Below are 25,815 nucleotides of genomic sequence, written 5' to 3'. Positions count from 1 at the left end.
AAAATCTACATAAAAGGTATTTATTACAAAAATTCCTTTTATTTAAGATTTTACAGCAGCTCTTCTGAGTCTTACTAGAATTATTTTGGCTCCAAAAGGACATGTATTGGCCACCATTGCTATATAGGAACAGCTGTTTCCAATCTTCGGACAGTATAAATGTAGGGAGTAAAAAGTGAAATATATAAATAAAAAAAGAAAGAAATACGCATAACAGGCGCAATAAATTGTGCAAAATTATTTGCTCCTCCGTCAACCCACACATATTCCTGCCACACCCACGCGAATCACCTGATCAGCATTATTAGATCATAGGATAAGCTCCTCCCTATAGTCATTTACTGAGCTAGCAATGTATACAGTTACTGTTTCTTATTGTTTATATTTCATAAACAAATCAATTTCCTATTCATACATGTTTTTTTTTTTTAAATTATCATCATCATCAAATTCCTGCCATGTACCCTCAAGGGGTGTACAGGATATGATAGTACTACATGAAAAAAATTACATCATTACTAACTTCCTATCTATAATTTTCCTCGAAATCAGTCTATTACTTGTCAAGACTCCAACATTATCAGATCTTATATTTCTATCATCTAAGGCACTTTGTACCGTATCAATCAACCTATATCTTGGTCTTCCTCTGGGTCGTTTTGCTGCCAACCTGGCAGAGAACACTTTTTTTCCACATTTCAAGCCTTTGATGGCTTTTTCTACTTCAAGTATGGATATGTATTCCTGACTGCATGCCTGGTCAGTGTTTTTTACCATTGTGCTGTCATCACTGCTTGTTTCATTTAGCAGTTTTTCAAAGTAATTACTCCATACTTCAAGGATATCTTTTTCTCCCATTTTCATGTCACCTTTATCATCTCTAATTCCTTTTACAGCACTCTTTCCTGCATTCCTAAGCTTCTTCAACAACCTGCAGAATATTTTGCCACCTTCTTGATATTTATTTTCTCTATTCTTGCCAAAGTCCTCCCATGACTTGTGTTTAGCATTCTTGCATTTGTCTCTGTATTTTCCAAGAGCACAAGCTGACTTATTTGCCAGGAACTTTTGATATGCTTTCTTCTTTTCCTTCACTGCCTCTTTAACTTCTTCTGTCCACCAGGGAGTTCTGATTTTTTTATCCTTACAGACAACCTCACCACATGCCTCTCTGGCAGAATCAATCAATGTTTTCTTCAGAGTTTGCCACTGAATCTCCAAGGTTTGATTCCTGTTCTCAAACTCTTTCATTTTGTCTTCAATAATCTTTGTGTATTTTAGTCTACAGTTCACATCTGAGAGCTGCTCAACTTTTATTCGCTTTAAAACTTTCTTACATGTTATTCTTTTCAATATGAAATTCAATTTTATCCTGCTCAAGACTAAATAGTGATCACTTCCAATTTCAAATCCTCTGTACACTCTAGTGTCCTGCACCAGGGAGAAAACATCACTATCAACAATAACATAGTCAATGAGACTTTTCTTATTCCTTGCCTCTTCTCTCCATGTGAATTTGTGCACATTTTTATGTTGGAACATGGTGTTAGCAATAACCAGTCCATGTCCTGAGCAGAAATCCAACAGATATTTGCCATTATTATTAGCTTTGCTCTTTTCTCCAAATTTTCCCAAAATATTTTTGTATGTCTGACAATCATTTCCTACTCTGCTATTTAGATCCCCAACAAGGACCAACTTTTCCTTTTTCATTGTGTCAGTTGCTTTTTCTAAAGCCTCAAACAAATTCCTCAACTTCTACCTTAGTAGAACCTTCTGTGGGACCATAGGCACAAATAAGTCTCATTGTCCAGTTCCCCATTCTCATATTTGCCCACATTACTCTACTTGAGACTGACTGCCATTCAAGAAGATTAGCCCTCGTATTTTGTGTTGAATACTATGGCTACTCCTTCTTTTTCTTGATTGTCATTGCCTGAATATAACATTTTGTATTTATTGGTCAGAAAGATCTCACCAGTTTTTGTCTTTTTTGTTTCAGTCACCCTTATTATGTCAATCTGGTACTTATCTAATTCCTCAGCTAGCTCCATTTCTTTGCCATTCAGGCTTCTTATGTTGATGGTACCGATCTTTAACTCTGGTGATGTTGAGTTGGGGTTTGTTTTCAGATTTGTTCCAGTAGCTGACTTTTCACTGTTCGCCCTGGTTCCCTGGCGAAAACAACAGGGGCCTTGTTTAACCGGGCAACGCCCCAGCCGGCATGAAATTTTGTCATGTCGTACCATCATTTTTCAAATTTTTTTAACCAATAAGAATACAATTTGGTCGGCTAAATCCCAAATTGCCAGCCCATCCTTGTTCGTTCAGTATCCAAGTAGATACCCAATAGGGTGCACCACGAGAAGGTGAGGATTGGACATTAGGTCAGAAGCCCTGGTTGGTTCTCCGCATTCTTTTAAAGGCTATGTGGAGGTCTCCTCTCAGTTATACAGCTTTGACCCTTATGCCCATCATAAATACAAATATCATCCCGCAATGCAGGCAAAACTGGCCTTGAGAACTCAACACTACAGTCCATAGGATACACCGGGGCATAAGGCTGACCACCTTATCCTGTAAACGGAGTGAGGTCCGATGATCAATGGACCCTTGACACCGCAAGGTAAAAGAGGGTATAAGGAAGAAGATGATGAAATTCTAGAGTTTATAGGATCAGGTATTCTTCATTCCACAACCAGATATTTATAACACAAGCACACCTATCACAGTTGTAAATTATTTATAATGCATTTTACAGTACTGAAATTATTTTTATTCATGCCTATTCTTTCTCTCCCTTATATTTGCTATTCTTTACATTTAGTAAATCAAGTATAGTAACTAATAATCAGATATATCATTCTTTTTAATTATTGTTTTTAATATATTATCCCCACTACCCCATATGCTATGTGGGATTAATTACAATTGAAGAAACTGTCATAAAATGCGGCACATGTGACAACACACAGGAACAAAATTGTCGGATTCCACAGTAATTCTGTTTGCTACGCCAGATGGTTAGGTTCATGTTGAGAGAGCTACGATTACCCCAATGTAAATATGTTGAGGCTTAATGGAATGAAGACAGCACTGGAATGAGTTGGTGGGGGGGTATTACTCCAGTATTTCATCATCATCACTAAAACATTCAGGGATCCAATATGAGAATTTTATTATACACACAACAGCATAAGAAACAAATGGGAAAGATTAGAGCGAAGGCCAGAACTCCTAAGGATATTGCCCTTAAGAAATGCCTTCTATGGGCACTTCTTGGTAGTCTTGATTGGATTGGAAGATCTTCTCCTTCCCCCACTTCACCTATTCATATAAGTACTAGAGAATGCAACCATTCATCAACAATCTTGCTTATCAAGTGTACCTTTAAAAAAATGTTTGTAATTATTCTGGCTATGTGCAAAAACGATTCTGAATGTACTGTATATTAGTTACAGAAAATTATAAAATGTATTATTTTATTTTTCATCATGAATTTTTCTTCCCTTTTAGTCCTTCTGGAAAACTTGTGCAAATTGAATATGCTCTTGCTGCTGTAGCTGCAGGTGCTCCTTCTGTTGGAATTAAGGGTAATTTTTTTTTTTTTACCATTTGCATTGACCATTTTTTTAAAAAAAAGTTTTGGTCCATTTGCAGTAGTACTTAATTAAATTTTATATATTATTAGGGAGCATATTGTTTGTATGCTCTGCATGATTTGTAGTAAAGAGTATCTTTTTGCATCTTCATTAAATATATGACAGCGGATTCTACCTACTAACTTGGTACTAGTAGTAAGACTTATACGTTGGTTAGACATAACTGGTCATTAATTTACGGAATTAACAATGCATATGAAGTATTTAATTAAAGATAACTTTAATGAATCACTTCTATATTTCGGCAATGTCACATTGCCATCTTCAGGAACATAAAGATATGGTATGTGCACTAAGGAACTAACAAAGCAAATGAGGAAGAAAGTAAATTGTCTACAAATTGTCCTACTTTGGCCAAACAGGCAGAACAACAAATATCAGGATTTCAGAACACCAAGACTACATCCGGTTTCACCAGTACAGCCGCTCTGGGTTGGCAGACCATGCCTTAGATACCCACCATAAAATTCGTTGGAAGAAAACAAAAATAATCCATCGCAGCAAGTTTAAATACGAAAGATTATTCAAAGAATCTTCAGCAGCTCTAAAAAACGTTCCTAACCTCAACAAATTTGGCTGCATGAAACTGCCCCAAATTTGGGAGACTTTCATTATGAGAACTTCAGCCCAACTGCCAAGACTACCAAATTAGTCCGCACGAGGGCACCATTAGGACTTTAGGAACAAAATTAGTTTCTTACTTTTTTCCTCATTTGCTTTGTTAGTTCCTTAGTGCACATACCATATCTTTATGTTCCTGAAGATGGCAATGTGACATTGCCGAAATATAGAAGTGATTCATTAAAGTTATCTTTAATTAAATACTTCATATGCGTTGTTAATTCCGTAAATTAATTACCAGTTATACTAACTTGGTAGTAGCCACTAGACTAAAAACTCCAGGTGTTCAGTAATTAAATTACCATGACTTGACTGGTTACTGAATTTTCTGTGATAGCTTTCTGATAGAACCACTACACATTCTTTTTTATTTGAAGTACATTTAAATTATGTTTCAAAAAAAAAATATTTTTTGCAGTAGATAGTGTGATGTGCTGTGCTATATTTATCATTAGCTGTAGGATTATTGACCTGTAAAGAGTAAATCATCACTTAAAGATATCTAATTACCTGATCCCATACTTTTGAATGAACCTCAGATATTAACAACCATGGTTCATCTTGGCTATAATAAATTTAGTTTAATCCTTTATCCAAGTGTGAACAAACAAAGTTTGAGCCTGAAAATATTTTCAGGACTGGGGTAAGGTAGTACAACACCGGGCAACTCGTAGCAAAGGAGGACCAAGCTAACATCACTCCTATTTCAGTATCTCCCATAATGCAAAACCCATCTCCTTGCGGATGTGAGCAAACAAAGTTTGCGCCTGAAAATATCTTCAGGACTGGAATAAGGTAGTACAACACTGGGCAACTCGTTGCTACGATATTTTCAGGCACAAACTTTGTTTGCTCACACTTGGATAAAGGATTAAGCTAAATTTATTATAGTCTAACCAAGTGAAAAATAAACTTTCAACATCTTTCTCTAAATCCAGAGTAATTTAATAAAAAGGTGGCACATCTTTTGGCAACTCCTATAGGTAAAGATGACCTTGCCATTGCTTCTGCCTGGTATCTCCACTTCTGGGTCCTGGCTCCCACTGAAAGATCTCACTAAAGGTCGAAGCTAGTCTGGGTAGTGGCCCTTCCCTTAATGCATAACATTATATATATCCGCAAGGAGATGGGTTTTTATGCGAGATACTGAGATAGGAGGGATGTTAGCTTGGTCCACCTTTGCTACGAGTTGCGCCCGGTGTTGTACTACCTTACCCCCAGTCCTGAAGATATTTTCAGGCGCAAACTTTGTTTGTTCACACTTGGATAAAGGATTAAACTAAATTTATTATAGTCTAACCAAGGGAAAAATAAACTTTCAACATGTTCATCTTGGCTAGATAAATTATACTATATGATTCTTTCTGCGACATAGTTGGCATTTATCCTTTTCTATGATCTGATATTCCAAATTTGGAATCCACTGTTTTTTGACCTTCTCTAGCTTAAGGCTGCCTTGCTTCATTCAGAAACATTTATCTGCCATCTTTACTGCTCTAAAAATTGTGAATATCAGTTTGACGTCTTTCGTTTTCTATCCCCAAATCTTAATTTTTCTGCATCAGGGGGTGCTTAAGGGTCAAAGCTGTATAACTGGGAGGAGACCTCCATGCAACCTTTTAAGGAATGTGGAGAACCGACCAAAGCTTCTAACCTGATGTCCAATCTTCACCTTCTTGTGGTGCACTCTGTTAGGTATCTACCTGGATACTGAACAAATGAGGATGGGCTGGAAATTTGGAATTTAGCTGAACAGATTGTATTCTTATTGGCTTAAACCATACTGAAAAATGATAGTGCAACTTGAAAGAATTTCATGCTGCCTGGGATGTCACCTGGTTAAACAAGGCCTCCATTATTTTTGTCAGGTAACCAGGGCAAACAGAAAGAAATCATGCAATAACCATTAAGGAAAAGGAGTAGCTATGTTATTTAGCACTAAATACAAGAATAATCATCTTGAATTTTGCAGGCAATATCAAGTAGAGCGATGTGGGCTAATATCAGAATGGGAAACTGGATAATGAGACTTTTTTATATTTATGGACCCACAGAGGTTCTGCTAAGGAAGAAGTGGGGAAATTTTTTGAGGCATTAGCGAAAGCAACTGACAATGAAGCAGGTCCTTGTTGGAGATCTAAACAGCAGAGTAGGAAATGATTACCAAACATACAGAAATGTTTTGGGAAAATTTGAAGAAAACAGCAAAGCTAATAATAATGGTAAATACCTGCTGAATTTCTGTTCAGGACATGGATTTAGTTATTACTAATACCGTGTTCACCAAATTAGGTGTAACTATTAATAAAATAAAATAAAAATATTAATAAAACAAAATAAAAATTACACAAATTCACCTGGAGAGAAGTTGCAAGAAATATGAAAAATCTCATTGACTATGTTGATAGTGATGTTTACTCCATGGGTTCAGGAGTATACAGAGTAGTCGAAATAGAAAGTGATCACTATTTAGTTTTTAGCAGGATAAAATTGAATTTCATATTAAAAGGAAGAGTATGTAAGAAAGTTCCAAAATGAATCAAAATCGAGCAGTTCTATGATTAAACTGTAGGCTAAAATACACAAACATTATTCAAGAAAAAATGAGAGTTTGAAAACTGGAACCAAATGTTGGAGATTTAGTTGCACGCCCTAAAGAAAACATTCATTGATTCAGCCACAGAGGAATGTTCTGAGGTCTGCAAGAATAGAAAAATCATAACTACATGGTTAACTCAGGAAATTAAAAGAGGCATTAGAAAATACAGGGACAAGTGTAGGAAAGTGAAACAATGTATAAAACTAGCTGAATAAGTAAGAGTCATGGAAATACTTTTGTAAGAACATAGAAAATAAATATCATGAAGCTGGCAAATATTCTGGAAGCTATTGAAAAAGATTAGAAATAAGAGGAATGCTGTAAAAGGAATCAGATGATAAAGGTAATATGAAAACTGGAGATAAAGATATTCTTGATGTATGGAGTAATTACTTGAAAAGATTGCTAAATGAAACAAGCAGTGACAGCATGATGGTAGAAAACATTTAACAGGCATGCAACAGGAATACATATTAATTCTTGAAGTAGAAAAAGCATCAAAAACCTGAAATGTGGAAAAGCAGCTGGAATAGATTATATATGAAGAGAAATGCTCAAGTAGAGATAAAAGTTTCACAGTGCTGCACTGCATAATCAGATGACCTGGTTAGAGGGTCGAATTCTGGATAATTGGAGTAGAGTTGTCATAGTACCCATCTATGAATAAGGGAATTAAAACTTAATGTGAGAATTACAGAGGTTCCCTACTCAGTGTTCCTGGTAAGATTTATGCAAGTATACATGAAAAAACAGCTAAGAAGGATTGTAAAAGGCAATCTTAGTTAAGAATAAGCTGGATTTAGTACAAATAGAGGTTGTGAGAATCAGATTTTCATTTTAAGACAAATAGCTGAGAAATCTTATGAATATAATGATTTGAACAGTTATATGGTGTGAATGGGACATTATATCAAACAATACTGAGTCTTTATTTGAGCTGTAAGTCAGCAGTTAGAATTGAAGGTGGTTTGAATTAAAATCAGGTGTGAGACAAGAATGTATTTATCTCTACAGTTATTCATCATCTATATGGATCACATTATGAAGGAAAAGTGGCATCAAAACCTGACATCAAAGTTGAGATATTAATCTCAGCTCTTTACTTTATGCAGATATTATACTTCTAAATAAATCCAGTACAAGTCTGCAAGATTCCCTGACTAAATTGAATGACTGTTGTACTAAATCTGGTATGAAAATCAGCAATAAAAAGGCAAAGATTATAAAAATAGGCAGAAACATTGAGAGAACAAGTAAAAATCATTTCAGCTACTTATGCACAATTTTTAGTGAAGGTGGCAAATTATTGGAAATAAACAACAAAATTAGCAAAGCTGGTATGGTAGGATGTCAACTCAATAAATTTATATGGAATAAGAGAGTTAAAACCAGTCTAAATTATCTGTATACAGTGTTCAAAGCAATTTTAACATGAATTTGAGAGGTGGGGTTAAAAATAAAACACTTGACCAAAGACTGGAGACCACTGATATGAGAGTTCTGAGAAAGACTGGGGAGTGAGCAGATGGCATCAATGGTAGTATCATATTAAAAATGAGGATATCGGGAAAGAATTTGACATTGTTTGAATTTAGGAATGTGTTAGCAGAACTAATCTCAGGTGGTACAGTCACTTAAACAGAATGAGACAGGCATTATTAGCAAAGCAAGTATTTTTTGCCAAACTGCCAGGAAAATGATAAGAGGAAGATCAAATGTAGGTGAATTGATATGGTAAAAAAGTGTATTCAAAGACAAAAATATAAGATCTACTAATATTGGAGTCCTGACAAATAACAGATTAATCTGGAGGAAAGTTGCTGATTGCAATTTAGTAATGATGTAACGTTTCATGTAGTACTATCATAATATCTTATATATCCCCTGAGGATACATGTCAAGAATTTGATGATGATGATGATATATTTTTCTTGCATATAAATATTTCATAGTTTCTCATCAATCATGCAACAGTGAAAAGTAGGGAAAGTCTCAGTCTTCTTTATTCAAAACGGTTTAGAAGGATTAGCAGGACAATCCAAAACTGGTAAAAAAAGAACTGTTATAGTGATATTTTTATTAAAAAATCATGTCAGCAACACTCAGAAGAACTACAAGCAATGTTGATAGTTTGGGGGTGGGGGTAATGGTAACACTTCATTAAAGTTAGCTGTGATATCAGAAACTGATCTTGATATTCTAGATAGGACTGCTTGTCTTCCACTGTTGGAGAGCCAGGATGTAATCAGTCTGGTGCCTTGACTTATGAATATTAGATATCCAAGCATAGGTCCATTGTGGGTGTTTCTGGAAGCAGGTATTGGCAATAACTAATCAGTTAGCATGGGCAAATTCCAACAATCTTTCCCTACAGGTGAAAGACACTCAGGCCTCGCTCTCTTTTCCACTTTTACATTAAAAGTATTTTGCATAGTATGGATGTCTCAATTAGACATTTGAAAGAAGTGTATGCCTTATCACTGTCTGATAAGCATTTACAAGGACTGTTCAATGAAAGGGATTAAGCTAGTCTCATATAGAGACAACAAGGTTTGTCATCATCAAATTCTGACATGTACCCTCAAGGGGTGTACAGGATATGATAGTATTACATGAAAAATTTACATCATTACTAACTTCCTACCCACAATTTTCCTCCAAATCAGTCTATTACTTGTCGGGACTCCACCATTATCAGATCTTATATTTCCATCGTCTAAGGCACGCTGTACCGTATTAATCCACCTATATCTTGGTCTTCCTCTGGGTAGTTTTCCTGCCAACCTGGTAGAGAATAGCTGTTTTGCTAGTCTTTCCTCGCCCATTCTGCTTAAGTGACCATACCACCTGAGATTAGCTCTGCTAACGCATTCCTGGATGTTGACAATGTCAGGTTCTTTCCTAATATCCTCATTTTTAATATGATACTGCCATTGATGCCATCTGTTCACGCCTATAATCTTTCTCAGGACTCTCATATCAGCGGTCTCTAGTCTTTGGTCAAGTGTTACTTCTGACCCAGCTCTCAGATCTATAGTTAAAACTGGTTTGAACACTGTCTTGTATACAGCTAATTTAGTGTTCTGACTAATTTCTCTCGTATTCCATATGAATTTATTCATTTGACTTCCTACCGTACCAGCTTTGCTGATTCTGTTGTCTATTTCTATATTTAATTTACCATCTTCAGTAAAAATCGTGCCTAAGTAGCTGAAATGTTTTACTTGTTCCACAGGTTCCCCATTCAAAACACAGTTGACATTTTCAACGATTCTACCTATTTTCATTGTCTTTGTCTTTTTATTGCTGACCTTCATACCATATCTATTACAACATCTACTCAATTTAGTCAGAGAATCCTGCAGACTTGTAGCGGATTTATTTAGAAGTATAATATCATCCGCATAAAGCAAAGAGCTGACATTAACATCTCCAATTTTGATATCATGTTTAATACCACTTTCCTTCATAATGTGATCCATATAGATAATGAATAACAGAGGGAATAATTTACATCCTTGTCTCACACCAGATTTAACATTAAACCATATTCCTGTACTTCCTTCAATTCTAACTGCTGACTTACAACTCAAATAAACACTAAATATTGCCTGATATAATGCCCCATTGACACCATATAACAGTAGCGTATTGAATAGCTTCTCTCTTGGCAACTTGTCATATGCCTTTTCCAAATCGACAAAACTTAAATACAGATCTCTGTTATATTCCCATGCTTTCTCGACTATTTGTCGTAAAGTAAAGATCTGATCCTGACAGCCTCTATTTGGCCTGAATCCAGCTTGTTCTTCACCAAGCTTTTCTTCCACAATTCTTCTCAACCGTTTTTCACGTATACTTGCATAGATCTTGCCAGGAACACTCAGTAGGGAAATACCTCTGTAATTCTCACATGCAGTTTTATTTCCCTTTTTATATATGGGTACTATGAGAGCTCTACTCCAATCATCGGGAATTCGTCCCTCTGTCCAGGCCTTCTGAACTATGCAGTGCAGCCACTGTAAGACTTTTATACCACCATACTTCAGCTCTGGTTGAATATCATCTACTCCTGCTGCCTTTCGACATTTCAAGCCTTTGATGTCTTTTTCTACTTCAAGTATGGATATGTATTCCTGACTGTATACTTGTTGAGTGTTTTTTACCACTGTGCTATCACTGCTTGTTTCATTTAGCAATTATTCGAAATAATTACTCCATACTACAAGGATATCTTTTTCTCCCGTTTTCATGTCACCTTTATCATCCCCAACTGCTTTTACAGTATTCTTTCCTCCATTTCTAAGCTTCTTCAAAAACCTCTAGAATATCTTACCAGCTTCTTGATATTTATTTTCTATGTTCTTGCCAAAGTCCTGCCATGACTTTTAGCTAGTTTTACATAGTGCTTAGCTTTCTTACATTTGTCTCTGTATTCTCTAAGAGCACAAGCTGACTTATTTGCCAGGAACTTTTGATATGCTTTCTTCTTTTCCTTCACTGCCTCTTTAACTTCCTGTGTCCACCATGGAGTTCTGATTTTTCTATCCTTGCAGACAACCTCACCACATGGCTCTCTGGCTGAATCAATCAGGGTTTTCTTCAATGTTTGCCACTGAATCTCCAATGTTTGGTTCTTGTTCTCAAACTCTTTCATTTTTTTTTCCAATAATCTTTGTGTATTTTAGTCTACAGTTCACATCTGAGAGCTGCTCAACTTTTAATCGCTTTAAAACTTTCTTACATTTCATTCTTTTCATTATGAAATTCATTTTTTTTTCATCAAAACTAAATAATGATCGCAACTAAATAACAAATCCTGTGTACACTCTGGTGTCCTGCACCAGGGAGAAAGCATCACTATCAACAATATCATAGTCAATGAGACTTTTCTTATTCCTAGCCTCTTCTCTCCATGTGAATTTGTGCACATTTTTATGTTGGAACATGGTGTTAGTAATAAGCAGTCCCTGTCCTGAGCAGAAATCCCACAGGTATTTGCAATTATTATTACCTTTGCTCTTTCCTCCAAATTTTCCCAAAACATTTTTGTATGTCTGACAATCATTTTCTATTTTGCTATTTAGATCCCCAACAAGGACTAACCTTTTCTTTTTCATTGTGTCAGTAGCTTTCTCTAGAGCTTCAAAAAATTCCTCCACTTCTACCTTAGTAGAACCTTCTGTGGGACCATAGGCACAAATAAGTCTCATCGTTCAGTTCCCAATTCTGATATTTGCCCACATCACTCTACTTGAGACTGCCTGCCATTCAAAAAGATTAACCTCGTATTTAGTGTTGAATACTATGACTACCCCTTCTTTTCCTTGATTGTCATTGCCTGAATATAACATTTTGTATATATTGCTCAGAAAGATCTCACCAGTTTTTGTCTTTTTTGTTTCAGTCACCCCTATTATGTCGATCTGGTACTTTCTAATTCCTCAGCTAGCTCCATTTCTTTGCCATTCAGGCTTCTTATGTTGATAGTACTGATCTTTAACTCTGGTGATGTTGAGTTGGAGTGTGCTTTCAGATTTGTTCCAGTAGCCGACTTCGCTATTCGCCCTGGTTCCCTGGTGAAAACAACGGAGCCTTGTTTAACTTGGCGACGCCCCAGCCAGCATGAAATTTTGTCATGTTGTACCATCATTGTGTATATTAGTTTAAGCCAATAAGAATACAATTTGGTCAGCTAAATTCCAAATTGCCAGCCCATCCTCGTTTGTTCAGTATCCAGCTAGATACCCAACAAGGTGCACCACGAGAAGGTGAGGATTGAACGTTAGGTCAGAAGCTCTGGTCAGTTGTCCGCATTCCCTTAAAGGCTATGTGGAGGTCTCCTCTCAGTTACACAGCTTTGACCCTTAAGCACCCCTTGTTTTCCTCGAAATTCAGGCTAATCACTGCAAAACATGGCCCTCCTCTAATGTGCTTATCAGATGTGGTGTACCCCTTATATGTCTTTAATAACCTTTCTCTTCTTTCAATATTAAGCCTAGTCCTAGTTGCTTGTAGTGTTAGTCAGTTTTCTGGATATGATTTATCCATTCTTTCCAACAGAAAGGGGGAAAAAATCCAGCTGATTTTCTGTTTTTTTAGTTATTATTATTATTATTAGTAGTAGTAGTAGTATTGTATGGGCACCTTCATGGAGTCCAAAGACTCATCATTGAGACCCAAACTATCTACACAATCTATCATACCTCTCCCCAAACCCATTAACAAACAAAGCACTCACAACTGACTTTGTCAACCTATTCCACTGATTTACATCTCTCCAAGCAAAAAATCTAGTCTTCACATCCCTACTAACCACTACACACCTTTATTCAACTTCCAGGGATGACCTCTTGTTCTGCCTCCCCCCCCCCCCCCCCCTAGCCAAGTGTTGAAACATTTCCCATGCATCAATCCTATAAAACCCTTTAAGCAACTTATATGTGTCAATCATATCCTCTCTTTTTCTCCCATCAGCCAACTTCTGCAATTCATCCACCCTCAATATATCCTCATGGGGAACATTCCATAGACCACTCACCATCTTGGTTGATTGCCTCTGAATCTTCACCACTGCTTCCTCATCTCCAAAAAAAAAAAAAAAAACCCAGGAAACAAGGCCTGAGTACAGTAATCCTAGATATGGACGTAACAAGGCCTTATGAAGTGAAATAACTTCCTTATCTCTACTTGTTCGTGTGTTCTTCAATAGCCAAGTAATCTTATGAGCTACTTTAGCAACCTTTGCAATATGGCCTTTAAACTTTAACTCTCTAACTTTATCTGTTTCCTTGAATACAGTTCCATCAATGTGGTTCACAGCATGTAATCTGTTTATTCCAAAATTCTTAACTTTACGTTTCTCCACATTTAACTGACAGCCTAATCAAATCGTCCTGCAAGTTCTCCACGTCACCTTGATTAACTATTACTCTACTTAATTTCACATCGTCATCAAACTACTGAATATTTGCTTTCAGATTATTTCCTATATCATATATGTACAAATTAAACAGTAGTGGTCCCAGCACTTAACTTTGCAGCACACCACTAGTCACCTGTTTTTGCCTTAATTCTGCCCCTCCATATACCACTTTTTGATATCTGTCCAGCAGCAACCCTCTTATCCACATAACCAATGTCATATCCATCCCCATTTAATCTAATTTGCATAACAGAGCTCCATGTGGTACAAAATCCAGCAGAATCATCAATAGCCATTTCCTTTATCCAACTCAACTGTATTTCTATTAGTTTTTATTGCTTGTTCTTGTACTTTGTTTCGTGTAATGCCATAGTTCATTAGAGGTTTATTCAATATCTTTTTTCTGTTATTTCAAAAGTTATATTATTCTCAAACATCATGTTTGGTTATATTATCTTTATTCTCTTCTGTGTATAGATTTTGAAAATAATATTTCCATTTATCTAATCCAGTATTGTTACTTTTATACTTTAATTTATTTAAATATTATTTTTAATTTGTATTATTCTTCAGATTCTTCTTTGATTACCATTAAAATCACGTTCTATTTCTTAATTCCAGTATTCCTGTTTAGTTTTCCTTATCTCACTGTGTTCTTTTATATTCTTCGTTGAGTTGTTATTTGTCATGTCAAAATCTGTGAAATGACTTTTCTTTCATTAAATTTTATTAGTTTTTGTTCTAATTATTTTTTTGTCATAATGCTTCTTTTGCTGATTTATGTACAGAATCTTTAGAGGCTGTCCATTTTGATTCTACTGTTGGTTTATTTTTTGTCTTTTATTTCCAATTTTACTAACAATTTTTTTCTGGTATAGGTGTCTTATACTTTCTTCCCAAAGAGTTATTCTCTCATACATTTTGTTTTTCTCTGGTATTGTGTGTTATTTTATTCTTTGATGTATTTACTCGGCTAGTTTTATTTTTCCAGGTACTCACTTATCTGGTATAATTTTTTTAGTATTCTCAAATGTTATTTTATGATCAGAGAACGTATCATTTGTTCTTACTTCATTAAATCTTGGCATATTGCTGGAATAGCTGTATTGCTAGTCTTGTAAATCTCTGATTATTATTACATATTCTTTATTTATTTTGTATATCTCTATAAAATTCTATCTCTAGTTTTAGTTTTCCTCTGAACTATATACACTACTATTTTTTAATATTTTAATATAATTTTTTTTCCATTTCTTCAATTGTAAATATAGTATTCTTGTACTTATTCTCACATATCTTTTTTTATCATTATTCCAACTCCTCTGAGTTGCTCTTTCTACACCTATATATTAATATGTAATTGGCATATAAAGAAATATTTCAAGGATGATTTTAAAGTTATTATTTTCAAGCTGTTCTAATTAACTGAATTTGTGTCATCTTAAACAATTACACTTTACTTCCCTCTTTTACAGAAACCGATTAATGGGAAATAATTGGATATTATGCAATGTGTTTAAAATTTGCTTTGATTTATATATTTATCTCTATTTTGAGTAGCAGCCAATGGAGTCGTCTTAGCAACAGAAAAGAAGCACAAATCTGTATTATATGAAGAACATAGCATACATAAAGTGGAAATGGTGACCAGTCACATTGGTATGGTGTACAGCGGAATGGGACCTGACTATAGGTATATTTATAAAATTGTTTGCACTACCTCAAACTTTTTTTTTTCTTCATACCATGCGAACTAAAATTTTACTCACCATTGCATCAGATTCATTTATATGAATCCTCTGTGAGTGTGTAAGAGGATACTATGATAGTACAGGTGAACTCTACTTATGAACTTTCGGGACATGAACAATTTGTATTTACAAGCATTGTGTGGACTAATAAATTGCAACCCACATTTCAGTTAACCCCCCCCCCCCCCCCCCAATTGTAAAAATACATAATTTTAAAATTTTAGTTTCAAATTACATATCTTTACGGTAACTTTTTTAAGAATAAATTAATTATTTTGAATTACTCAATTTACTATCTTTGTATAAAGATAATTTATCAGAAATGCATTAATTAGTTATGAAAAAAATAAATGAAGCTTGTGAACATTCAACTTTCAAACCCTTTTCAAGAACACGTTTGTAAGTTGGAGTTCACCTGTACTATATAAAAAGTTTACATTATTACTAACTTTCTTCCATCAATTTTCCTCCAAATTAGTCTGTTATCTGTCAAGACGAATACTCTGATCTTTTATTTTGGTCTTCAAAAGCCCCATACTACAGCAATCCATCTAGATCTTGGTTTTCCTCTGTATGTTTTTCCTGCTATCCTTGCATCCAACACCAACTTTATTAACTTTTTCTTTCTCATTCTGTCAAAGTGATCATATCACCTGAGATAAGCTTCTCATCCATTCCTGAATACTAACAATGATGAGTTTCTTCATATTTAATGATTCTGTCATTGATGTGCTGTCTTTTCACTCTTAATTTTTTTCAGAAGTGTCATATCCATGGTCTTGTCTTTAATCAATTGTTTTATTTCTAACTCTGCTCACATATCCATAAGTTAAAATTGGTTTGAACACTATTTTATATATAGCTACTTTAATGTTTTGATTAATTGTCTCTTATGCCACATAAATTTATTCAATTTTCTACTTTACCAGCTTTACTAATTCTGTTTATTTCCATATTTAATTTGCCATCTGCGTTAAAAATTGTGCCTAAATAGCGATATGTTTTACTTGTTCTGTAGGTTTCCAATTTAGGATGTAGCTGATTTTCGTTGTTCCTGTCCATTTTCATAATCTGTGTTTTTATTGCTGCTTTTTATACCAAATTTGCTCCATCAGTTATTAGTTTAATGAAAAAATCTGCATATTTGTATTGGATTTCTTTAAAGAGTATAACATCATCTGCATAAAGTATTGAGCTTAGTTGAATATCTCCAATTTTGATGTCATGCTAACACCACTTCCCCTCATAATATGATCCATATAGATGATGAATAACAGTGGAGATCATTTGCACCCACCTGATTTTACATAAAATAATCTGTTCTTATACCTCCTTCAATTCTAATTGCTGACTTACAACTTTATATAGACTATATACTTGATACAGTGTCCTGTTTATGCTATATAATTGTAGCATTGTATTATACTTTTATCCAAATCTACAGCACTTAATTACAGATCTGTTATTGCATGTTTTCTCGACTATTTGTCTTAAAGTGTATTATAGAAAGACTTAGTGTTGATGGTTATTCATAATAGTACTCCACAATATAAACAACACTAGGAGAGAAGAGATGGTAATTAATTATTTTATTGAATTTGCTAATATTTTGCTGATTTTCTAACCAGCATAATCAGAGAGTTCAAGTTACAATTGTAGTAGACACGTACACACACATAGTAGAATTAGAATGTTATGGAAACAGTTCAAATTGCAATTGAAAAGGAACTGATGTCTTACAAGGTGCCTTCTAGGAGCAGGATAATGAGAAGTTAATTGGAGAAGTTTATAGTAAATGTGTTCTTAGGACTGTCTCCTAGATCTTTAGCAAATGAATATAGCCATATTTGTTGAGGTTAGGGGAGTGCTGCATAGTTGATTCTGATTCTAAAAATAGCTTCTCAGACCCGTGGTGATTCTGGGTAGCATGGTTGTCTTCCATTTAATCCTGTGTGAAGTAATATCCAGAGCATCGTCTTCCAGTCCTGACTTGCCATACAAATGATTGCAGTTTTAGTTTTTGTGTTCTTCAAGGCAAGATGTTAACAGATCTACCAGTCTGTCCAAAGTAGCTACAGACATAGGAAACTTTATAAACTAAAGCATGTGCAAAAGGATTAAGTTGATTCTAAGAATAATCAATAAAAGTAGCTATCTGAAGTGTGGTCTGAAGATGGTATGTTGATTATATTTGAAGAGAATTTTAAATGTCTTTTCAGATATACCCTGAACATAAAGAATGAGAATAGTTTTGTTGTGATCTTGTGTATTGGTTGTAGGAGGAATGGGTGAGGATACGCAGTATTTTGTTTGTATTATGGGAGTAGTAGCTTTTGGTTAAAACACGTGTTGTGAATGCGCTGAGTTCAGTTTCCAAGGGTGTGTCATTAGAACATGGATCCCATACTGTTGGGATGGGTAGTGGTGTAATTGCTTCTGTAAGTACCTTCCCATACATTTAGGTTTCTATAAACAGAAAAGGATGGTGAACGATTTGGGTCATGTCACTAGTGTGTCTACAAAGAGTGGAGATAGTTGTTAGTTTCTTTTTCTGTGATGAAGTATATTTTTTGGTGTTCGCTGTTGAAATGCACTAAAAATGTATCTAATTTGTCCTGGCCATGAGGCCATGTAGCACTTATCATCTATATAGTGTAGCCAAACTGCTGGTTTATGTGTATCTCTTTTGGGTGCTTGGCTTTCCAGAAATTCTATATAGGAATTGGGTAGTGGGAGAAAGAGGGGAACTCCACAGCAGTTCTGTCTAGTTGTTCATATAAGAAAAATATTCTTTTTCTCTTCCATGAAAAATAACCTAAGTAAATAGTGAATAAACATCAGATAAATGTCAGAGGGCAAATGTGACTTAATGAGGTCAAGGGAATCTGTAAGAGATACATTGGTGAACAGTGATATCAATTCTGACCATGATGTGTGAATCTCTCAATCTGAGATTTCCTATTATGGTAGTAAATATAATTTCTTTAATAACATGAGTTTTCGGATCCATAAATTCAACAAGGCTTCTTCAATTAACATGAAAAAACAAAAGGGATAAGTAATACTATTTATTTAAGACCACATATTTCAACCTAAATTAGGGCAATTTAATTACAAAATAGAACACGAACAATGGATCGATTTGAAAAATAAGAGCCTCATGATGTTATACATAAAGCAACACAATGGTATAACTGAGGAAATATTGCAATATTGATAATTCATTAGCTATTTAAAAAAAAAAAATATCATCATCATCATCAAATTCCTGCCATGCACCCTCAAGGGGTGTACAGGATATAATAGTACTACATGAAAAAAATTACATTATTATTATTTTCCTATCTACAATTTTCTTCCAAATCAGTCTGTTACTTGTCAAGACTCCAACATAATCAGATCTTATATTTCTATCGTCTAAGGCACTTTGTACCGTATCAATCCACCTATATCTTGGTCTTCCTCTGGGTCGTTTTCCTGCCAACCTGGCAGAGAACACTTGTTTTGCTAATCTTTCCTCTCCCATTCTATTTAAGTGACCATACCACCTGAGATTAGCTCTGTTAACACATTCCTAGATGTTGACAATGTTAAGAATTTTCCTAACATCCTCGTTTTTAATATGATATTGCCATTGATGCCATCTGTTCATGCCTATAATCTTTCTCAGGACTCTCATATCTGTGGTCTCTAGTCTTTGGTCAAGTATTTTACTTCTGACCCAGCTCTCAGATCCATAAGTTAAAACTGGTTTGAACACTGTCTTGTATACAGCTAATTTAGTGTTCCGACTAATTTCTCTCTTATTCCATATGAATTTATTCAGTTGACTTCCCACCATACCAGCTTTGCTGATTCTGTTGTCTATTTCTATATTTAATTTACCATCTTCAGTAAAAATCGTGCCTAAATAGCTGAAATGTTTTACTTGTTCCACAGGTTCTCCATTCACAACACAGTTGACATTTTCAATGATTCTGCCTATTTTCATTGTCTTTGTCTTTTTATTGCTGACCTTCATACCATATCTATTACAACAGCTATTCAATTTAGTCAGAGAATCTTGCAGACTTGTAGCAGATTTATTTAGAAGTATAACATCATCCGCATAAAGCAAAGAGCTGACATTAACATCTCCAATTTTGATATCATGTTTAATACCACTTTCCTTCATAATGTGATCCATATAGATAATGAATAACAGAGGCGTTAATGTACATCCTTGTCTCACACCAGATTTAACATTAAACCATCTTCCTGTACTTCAATTCTAACTGCTGACTTACAACTCAAATAAAGACTAAGTATTGCTTGATATAATGCCCCATTGACACCATATAACTGCAGCGTATTGAATAGCTTCTCTCTTGGCACCTTGTCATATGCCTTTTCCAGATTGACAAAACTTAAATACAGATCTTTGTTATATTCCCATGCTTTCTCGACTATTTGTCGTAAAGTGAAGATCTGATCCTGACAGCCTCTATTTGGCCTGAATCCAGCTTGTTCTTCAACAAGCTTTTACAATTCTTCTCAACCATTTCTCAAGTATACTTACATAGATCTTGCCAGCAACACTCAGTAGGGAAATACCTCTGTAATTCTCACATGTAGTTTTATTTCCCTTTTTATATATGGGTACTATGAGAGCTCTACTCCAATCATCTGGAATTCGTCCCTCTGTCCAGGCTTTCTGAACTATGCAGTGCAGCCACTGTAAGACTCTTATACCACCATATTTCAGCATTTCTGGTCGAATATCATCTACTCCTGCTGCCTTTCCACATTTCAAGCCTTTAATGGCTTTTTCTACTTCAAGTATGGATATGTATTCCTGACTGCATGCCTGGTCAGTGTTTTTTATCACTGTGCTGTCATCACTGCTTATTTCATTTAGCAGTTTTTCAAAGTAATTACTCCATACTTCAAGAATATCTTTTTCTCCCATTTTCATGTCACCTTTATCATCTCTAATTCCTTTTACAGCACTCTTTCCTCCATTCTTAAGCTTCTTCAACAACCTCCAGAATATTTTGCCACCTTCTTGATATTTATTTTCTATAATCTTGCCAAAGTCCTCCCATGACTTTTGTTTAGCTAGTTTTACACAGTGTTTAGCATTCTTGCATTTGTCTCTATATTCTCTAAGAGCTGAAGCTGACTTATTTCACAGGAACTTTTGGTATGCTTTCTTCTTTTCCTTCACTGCCTCTTTAACTTCCTGTGTCCACCAAGGAGTTTTGATTTTTTTATCCTTACAGACAACCTCACCACATGCCTCTCTGCCAGAATCAATCAATGTTTTCTTCAGAGTTTGCCACTGAATCTCCAAGGTTTGATTCCTGTTCTCAAACTCTTTCATTTTTTCTTCAATAATCTTTGTGTATTTTAGTCTACAGTTCACATCTGAGAGCTGCTCAACTTTTATTCGCTTTAAAACCTTACACATTATTCTTTTCAATATGAAATTCAATTTTATCCTGCTCAAGACTAAATAGTGATCACTTCCAATTTCAAATCCTCTGTACACTCTGGTGTCCTGCACCAGGGAGAAAACATCACTATCAACAATAACATAGTCAATGAGACTTTTCTTATTCCTAGCCTCTTCTCTCCATGTGAATTTGTGCACATTTTTATGTTGGAACATGGTGTTAATAATAACCAGTCCATGACTTGAGCAGAAATCCAACAGGTATTTGCCATTATTATTAGCTTTGCTCTTTTCTCCAAATTTTCCCAAAATATTTTTGTATGTCTCACAAGCATTTCCTACTCTGCTATTTAGATCCCCAACAAGGACCAACTTTTCCTTTTTCATTGTGTCAGTTAATTTCTCTAAAGCATTAAAAAAATTCCTCCACTTCTACCTTAGTAGAACTTTCTGTGGGACCACGGGCATAAATAAGTCTCATTGTCCAATTCCTCATTATGATATTTGCCCACATCACTCTACTTGAGACTGCCTGCCATTCAAGAAGATTAGCCTTGTATTTTGTGTTGAATACTATGGCTACTCCTTCTTTTCCTTGATTGTCATTGCCTGAATATAACATTTTGTATTTATTGCTAAGAAACATCTCACCAGTTTTGGTCTTTTTTGTTTCAGTCACCCCTATTATGTCGATCTGGTACTTATCTAATTTCTCAGCTAGCTCCATTTCTTTACCATTCAAGCTTCTTACGTTGATAGTACCTATCTTTAACTCTGGTGATGTTGAGTTGTTGTTTATTTTCAGATTTGTTCCAGTAGCTGACTTTTCGCTGTTCGCCCTGGTTCCCTGACGAAAACAATGGTGGCCTTGTTTAACCGGGCGACGCCCCAGCCGGCATGAAATTTTGTCATGTTGTACCATCATTTTTTATTTTGGTTTAACCAATAAGAATACAATTTGGTCGGCTAAATCCCAAATTGCCAGCCCATCCTCGTCCGTTCAGTATCCAAGTAGATACCCAACAGGGTGCACCACGAGAAGGTGAGGATTGGACATTAGGTCAGAAGCCCTGGTCGGTTCTCCGCATTTCTTTAAAGGCTATGTGGAGGTCTCCTCTCAGTTATACAGCTTTGACCCTTAAGCACCCCCAAAAAAAAAAAAATATATACATATATATATATATATATATATATATATATATATATATATATATTGCTATATGATTAAGATTCGACTTTGTCATGCACTCTTGATGTTTTATTTGTCAGAATAAATTTTAAAGTCAAGTTGAAGGAACCTGAACGGGAAGTCCCCCCCCCCCCCCCCCGTTAACTTTTATTTAGATCATTCAGAAGACATCCTTTTCTTGTTCATGCATTTTCAGCTTTTATTTTGGATGTTATATACATGATGTTTTTGCTATCTGAACCTATAATGAAGACACATTGCCTACTTTTTTATCTAATGTGAACAATCTACATCCACAAATTAAATATACTATGGAAATGAAAAAAATAACAAATTGTCTTAGATATTCTACTCCTTCATTCACCATTAGGTGAATTAACTACTTCAGTTTATGGAAAGCCTACTTTCACTGGACATTGCATTCATCAGCAATCATCTCACCATCCATTACAGAAAACAGTAATCGTAAAAACCTTATTGCAACATGCTCATACTATTTGTTCTACACCTCAACTATTACAGCAGGAACTCTTAAACATCAAATGATATATAATATTCAATGGTTTTTCAGAAAGGACCAACTTTTTAATTCTTATAATCCTAGCTGAAATAACAAGGAAACAATATGTCAAGTTACAATTTAGTGGCTACTTTTCTTCCTATCAGCATGGTTTCCATCTTCAAAAGATAAATGGTCTCGTCTAGCTCTCCCTGGTGTCTACCAAGTTACTTATGACTGTCATTGTTCTTACTTTGGACAAACTGGACACTTGAAAAGAGAATGCAAGAACACCAGTCTCACATTAGCAACAGTAAATCTGAAAAATCTGGCTTGGCACAGCATGGAATAGATGCAAACCACAACATCCTATGGACTGAAACATGTTTGCTTGTTTAAAGGAAGTGCTGAGGTCTTATTTCTCCAACCAAACTTAAATAGGAAAATTGATTTCCTCTCTATCTAAAATATGGGAAAGTGTTATTTTAATCACGCATCAATAAATAAAAATAAATTCCGTGTGATGATACAGCATTTCCCCCCTTTTTACGGGAATTCACGGTACCATCTAGTCCCCTCCAAATTTTATCTGGGCTCCGGAACCGGCATAGGCTGACGAATCAAACATATGGCTGGGTCAGTATTCCTGACTGTAATCCATGTGTGTCCCGGACTGGTTTGCCTGCTTGCGAGATGAAAAACGCCAGATAAACTGGCAGAAAAAACCCTGTTGTCCACGCCCAAGACTGGCTAACTTGACTATGGCTGAGGAAGATCCTTGAGCTCCTCACGTTATTGACGGGAATCGAACCTAGGACACTCCTTCTCTAGGCATATGGTTGCGAAGTGCAAAGCCACTAGGCTAACCGCGCGGACACATATTGATAATTTTTTGTTTTAATAACTACTGAATTATCAATAATACTTGCTCAATATTTCCTCAATTATATCATTGCATTGTTTTATGTATAACATTACATCAGCTCTTATTTTTTTTCAAACCACTCCATTGTTCACATTCTACTTTGTAATTAACAATTGTCACCACTAATGATGGCTTTTAATATTCAGACTGAAATATATGGCCTTAAATAAAGTGTTACTTATCCCTTGTGTTTTTTTTTTTCATGATAATTGAAGAAACCTCTCATGGCACAAGTATCTCTTAATTCTCTTGGAAAGGCTTAGACGTTGGTTATACATTTTTACTAAATAGCTTAAGAAAATTACGACGTATACTAGGATATACATTAAAATAAATTTTAATACACTTAGGAAGTGTTAAAATTTATTTTAATGTATATCCTAGTATACGTTGTAATTTCCTTAAGCTATTTAGTGAAAAAAAAAAAAAAAAGTATCTCTTAAACAACAACTATATGATAGGAGGTTTAACATTGTAAGATTTTTATTTTTTTTTGGTAATTTCTTTGTGATGTAATGTTTTTTTTTTTTTTTTTTTTTTTAATTTGATTACAATTTGAATTGTTTTCATAATATTCTAATTGAATGCTCTGTGTCTGCCATAGTTGTAATTTGTGCTCTGATGCTGCTGGTTAAAAAAAACCAATAAAATATTAACAGGTTCAGCTAATTAATTAATTATTGTCTCTTCTGTTTTTTAAGTGAAAATCTGATCCTGATGATTTCTGTTTGGTGTGAAACCTGCTTGTTCTCCAAATTTTCCTTCTACAATTTTTCTTAGCTTCTTAAGTATGACTGTATAAATCTTACCTGAGAATTAAAGAGGAGAAATTCTTTAATTCTTACTGCTTATTTCCCTTCTTATAGATGGGTAATGTCAGCTGTACTCCAATCATCTGGTATTCATACCTCCTGATTAGATTTTCTGAATTATCCAATGAAGCCATTGTAAAACTTTTATACCTCCATATTTGAGCATTTCTGGTTGAATATCATCTACTCCCATTTCCCATGTTTGCATCAAACATTCATTATCTAATAAATCTGAATTTCTGTAGAGTTCCTTTATCTTCCATGTTATGGTTTGTTGCTTTGAAATTATTAGAGAGCTCTGATTTTTGATGTAACTAAGGAAAGAACTCTTGGAGTTCTTTCCTTAGGTTGATCATATCAAGTGTTTCTCTTGAAAGATTCTTTATTAACTTTCTTTCTTTTTGTCTTTAGGATATGCTTATTTTCTGTTTCAGTCAGGATCATCTTGGCCTGGTTCCATAATTCATCTGATATGGCATTTTCTGCATGTTGTAAGACATCTTGGAATCTTTTTTCTCTTTTAAGATCTTAAGATATGATCATATCTCTCTTTACAGGTTTCTTCTTTTTGATTTTAAATGGATCCCAACATCGCTAATCATCAGTTGGTGTTCTGATCCACAGTCTTCTCCAGCACAAGTACAATATCGTGTACCTCCCTGAGGGTACATCAGGAATTTTATGATGATCCAATTGCATTTATTGCAAAATTTGGCAAAATAATTCCAACTGATATTTAATAATTCAGCACTGATTGGATGAAATTTAATAAAATTTGCTATTTAGGATTGTTATTATCTCAACACTGTTGTGAAATGCACTATTTTGTGACTTCTGTATTCATTTTCTTATTTGTCTTATACAGTCTAGTTTTGCTGACTGTTTTTATAAGTTGCTCAGAAAGATTTCATCATCTGTAATCTTTCTGTACCATCTAATCATGTATTAACTGAGAATATAACAGTGTTTACTACTTTTTAAAAAATAATTCCTATTTATTTACTTAGAAAGAAAATGAATTAAATTTAATCATTGAATAATATTTGTCACCTGTTTTAAAGGCATTATCAGAAAGAACAATAAAGTAAATGAAATGTGGGAATGCATAAATACTATTTTGTAACTTGTGAAATGGCATTGTTACAGAGAAGAATCAAGACACAGTAAAGCTACATTAAAATAGCCATCTGTGATCATGCTTCTAAATTCTTGACAACAATTCTTTGTTGCCAAGTAGCCGATAAAGCTACACTAAAATTACTGATTGTTGTCAAACATTTACAAGATATGAATATGTATCATGATAATATAGCTTTGCTATTTCTTTATTTTTCTCTGTGAATGCCCTTGTAACAAGCTGTAAAATATTCCTCTCGAAGACTGAAAACTTTCTTCTCA

At 34.7% G+C, this 25,815-nt stretch overlaps 1 protein-coding gene across 1 annotated transcript in view; it reads left to right on the top strand.

Moving 5' to 3' along the window:
- Prosalpha2 (proteasome alpha2 subunit) overlaps positions 1–25,815 on the top strand; it is a 107,239-nt gene that overhangs the window by 16,116 nt on the left and 65,308 nt on the right. The window contains exons 2-3 of the mRNA XM_090404584.1: positions 3,517–3,593; positions 15,368–15,500. Of these exons, the coding sequence (XP_090260710.1) occupies positions 3,517–3,593; positions 15,368–15,500 (210 nt within the window). The remainder of the gene's footprint in view (positions 1–3,516; positions 3,594–15,367; positions 15,501–25,815) is intronic.

The sequence above is a fragment of the Typopeltis vanoorti genome, chromosome 15, assembly GCF_054136105.1.
Source record: "Typopeltis vanoorti isolate ZY-2024b chromosome 15, IOZ_Tvanoo_1.0, whole genome shotgun sequence".
NCBI lineage: Eukaryota > Metazoa > Arthropoda > Arachnida > Uropygi > Thelyphonidae > Typopeltis > Typopeltis vanoorti.
Note: the sequence above shows the minus strand (reverse complement) of the source record. Positions and strands in the feature narration are given on the sequence as shown.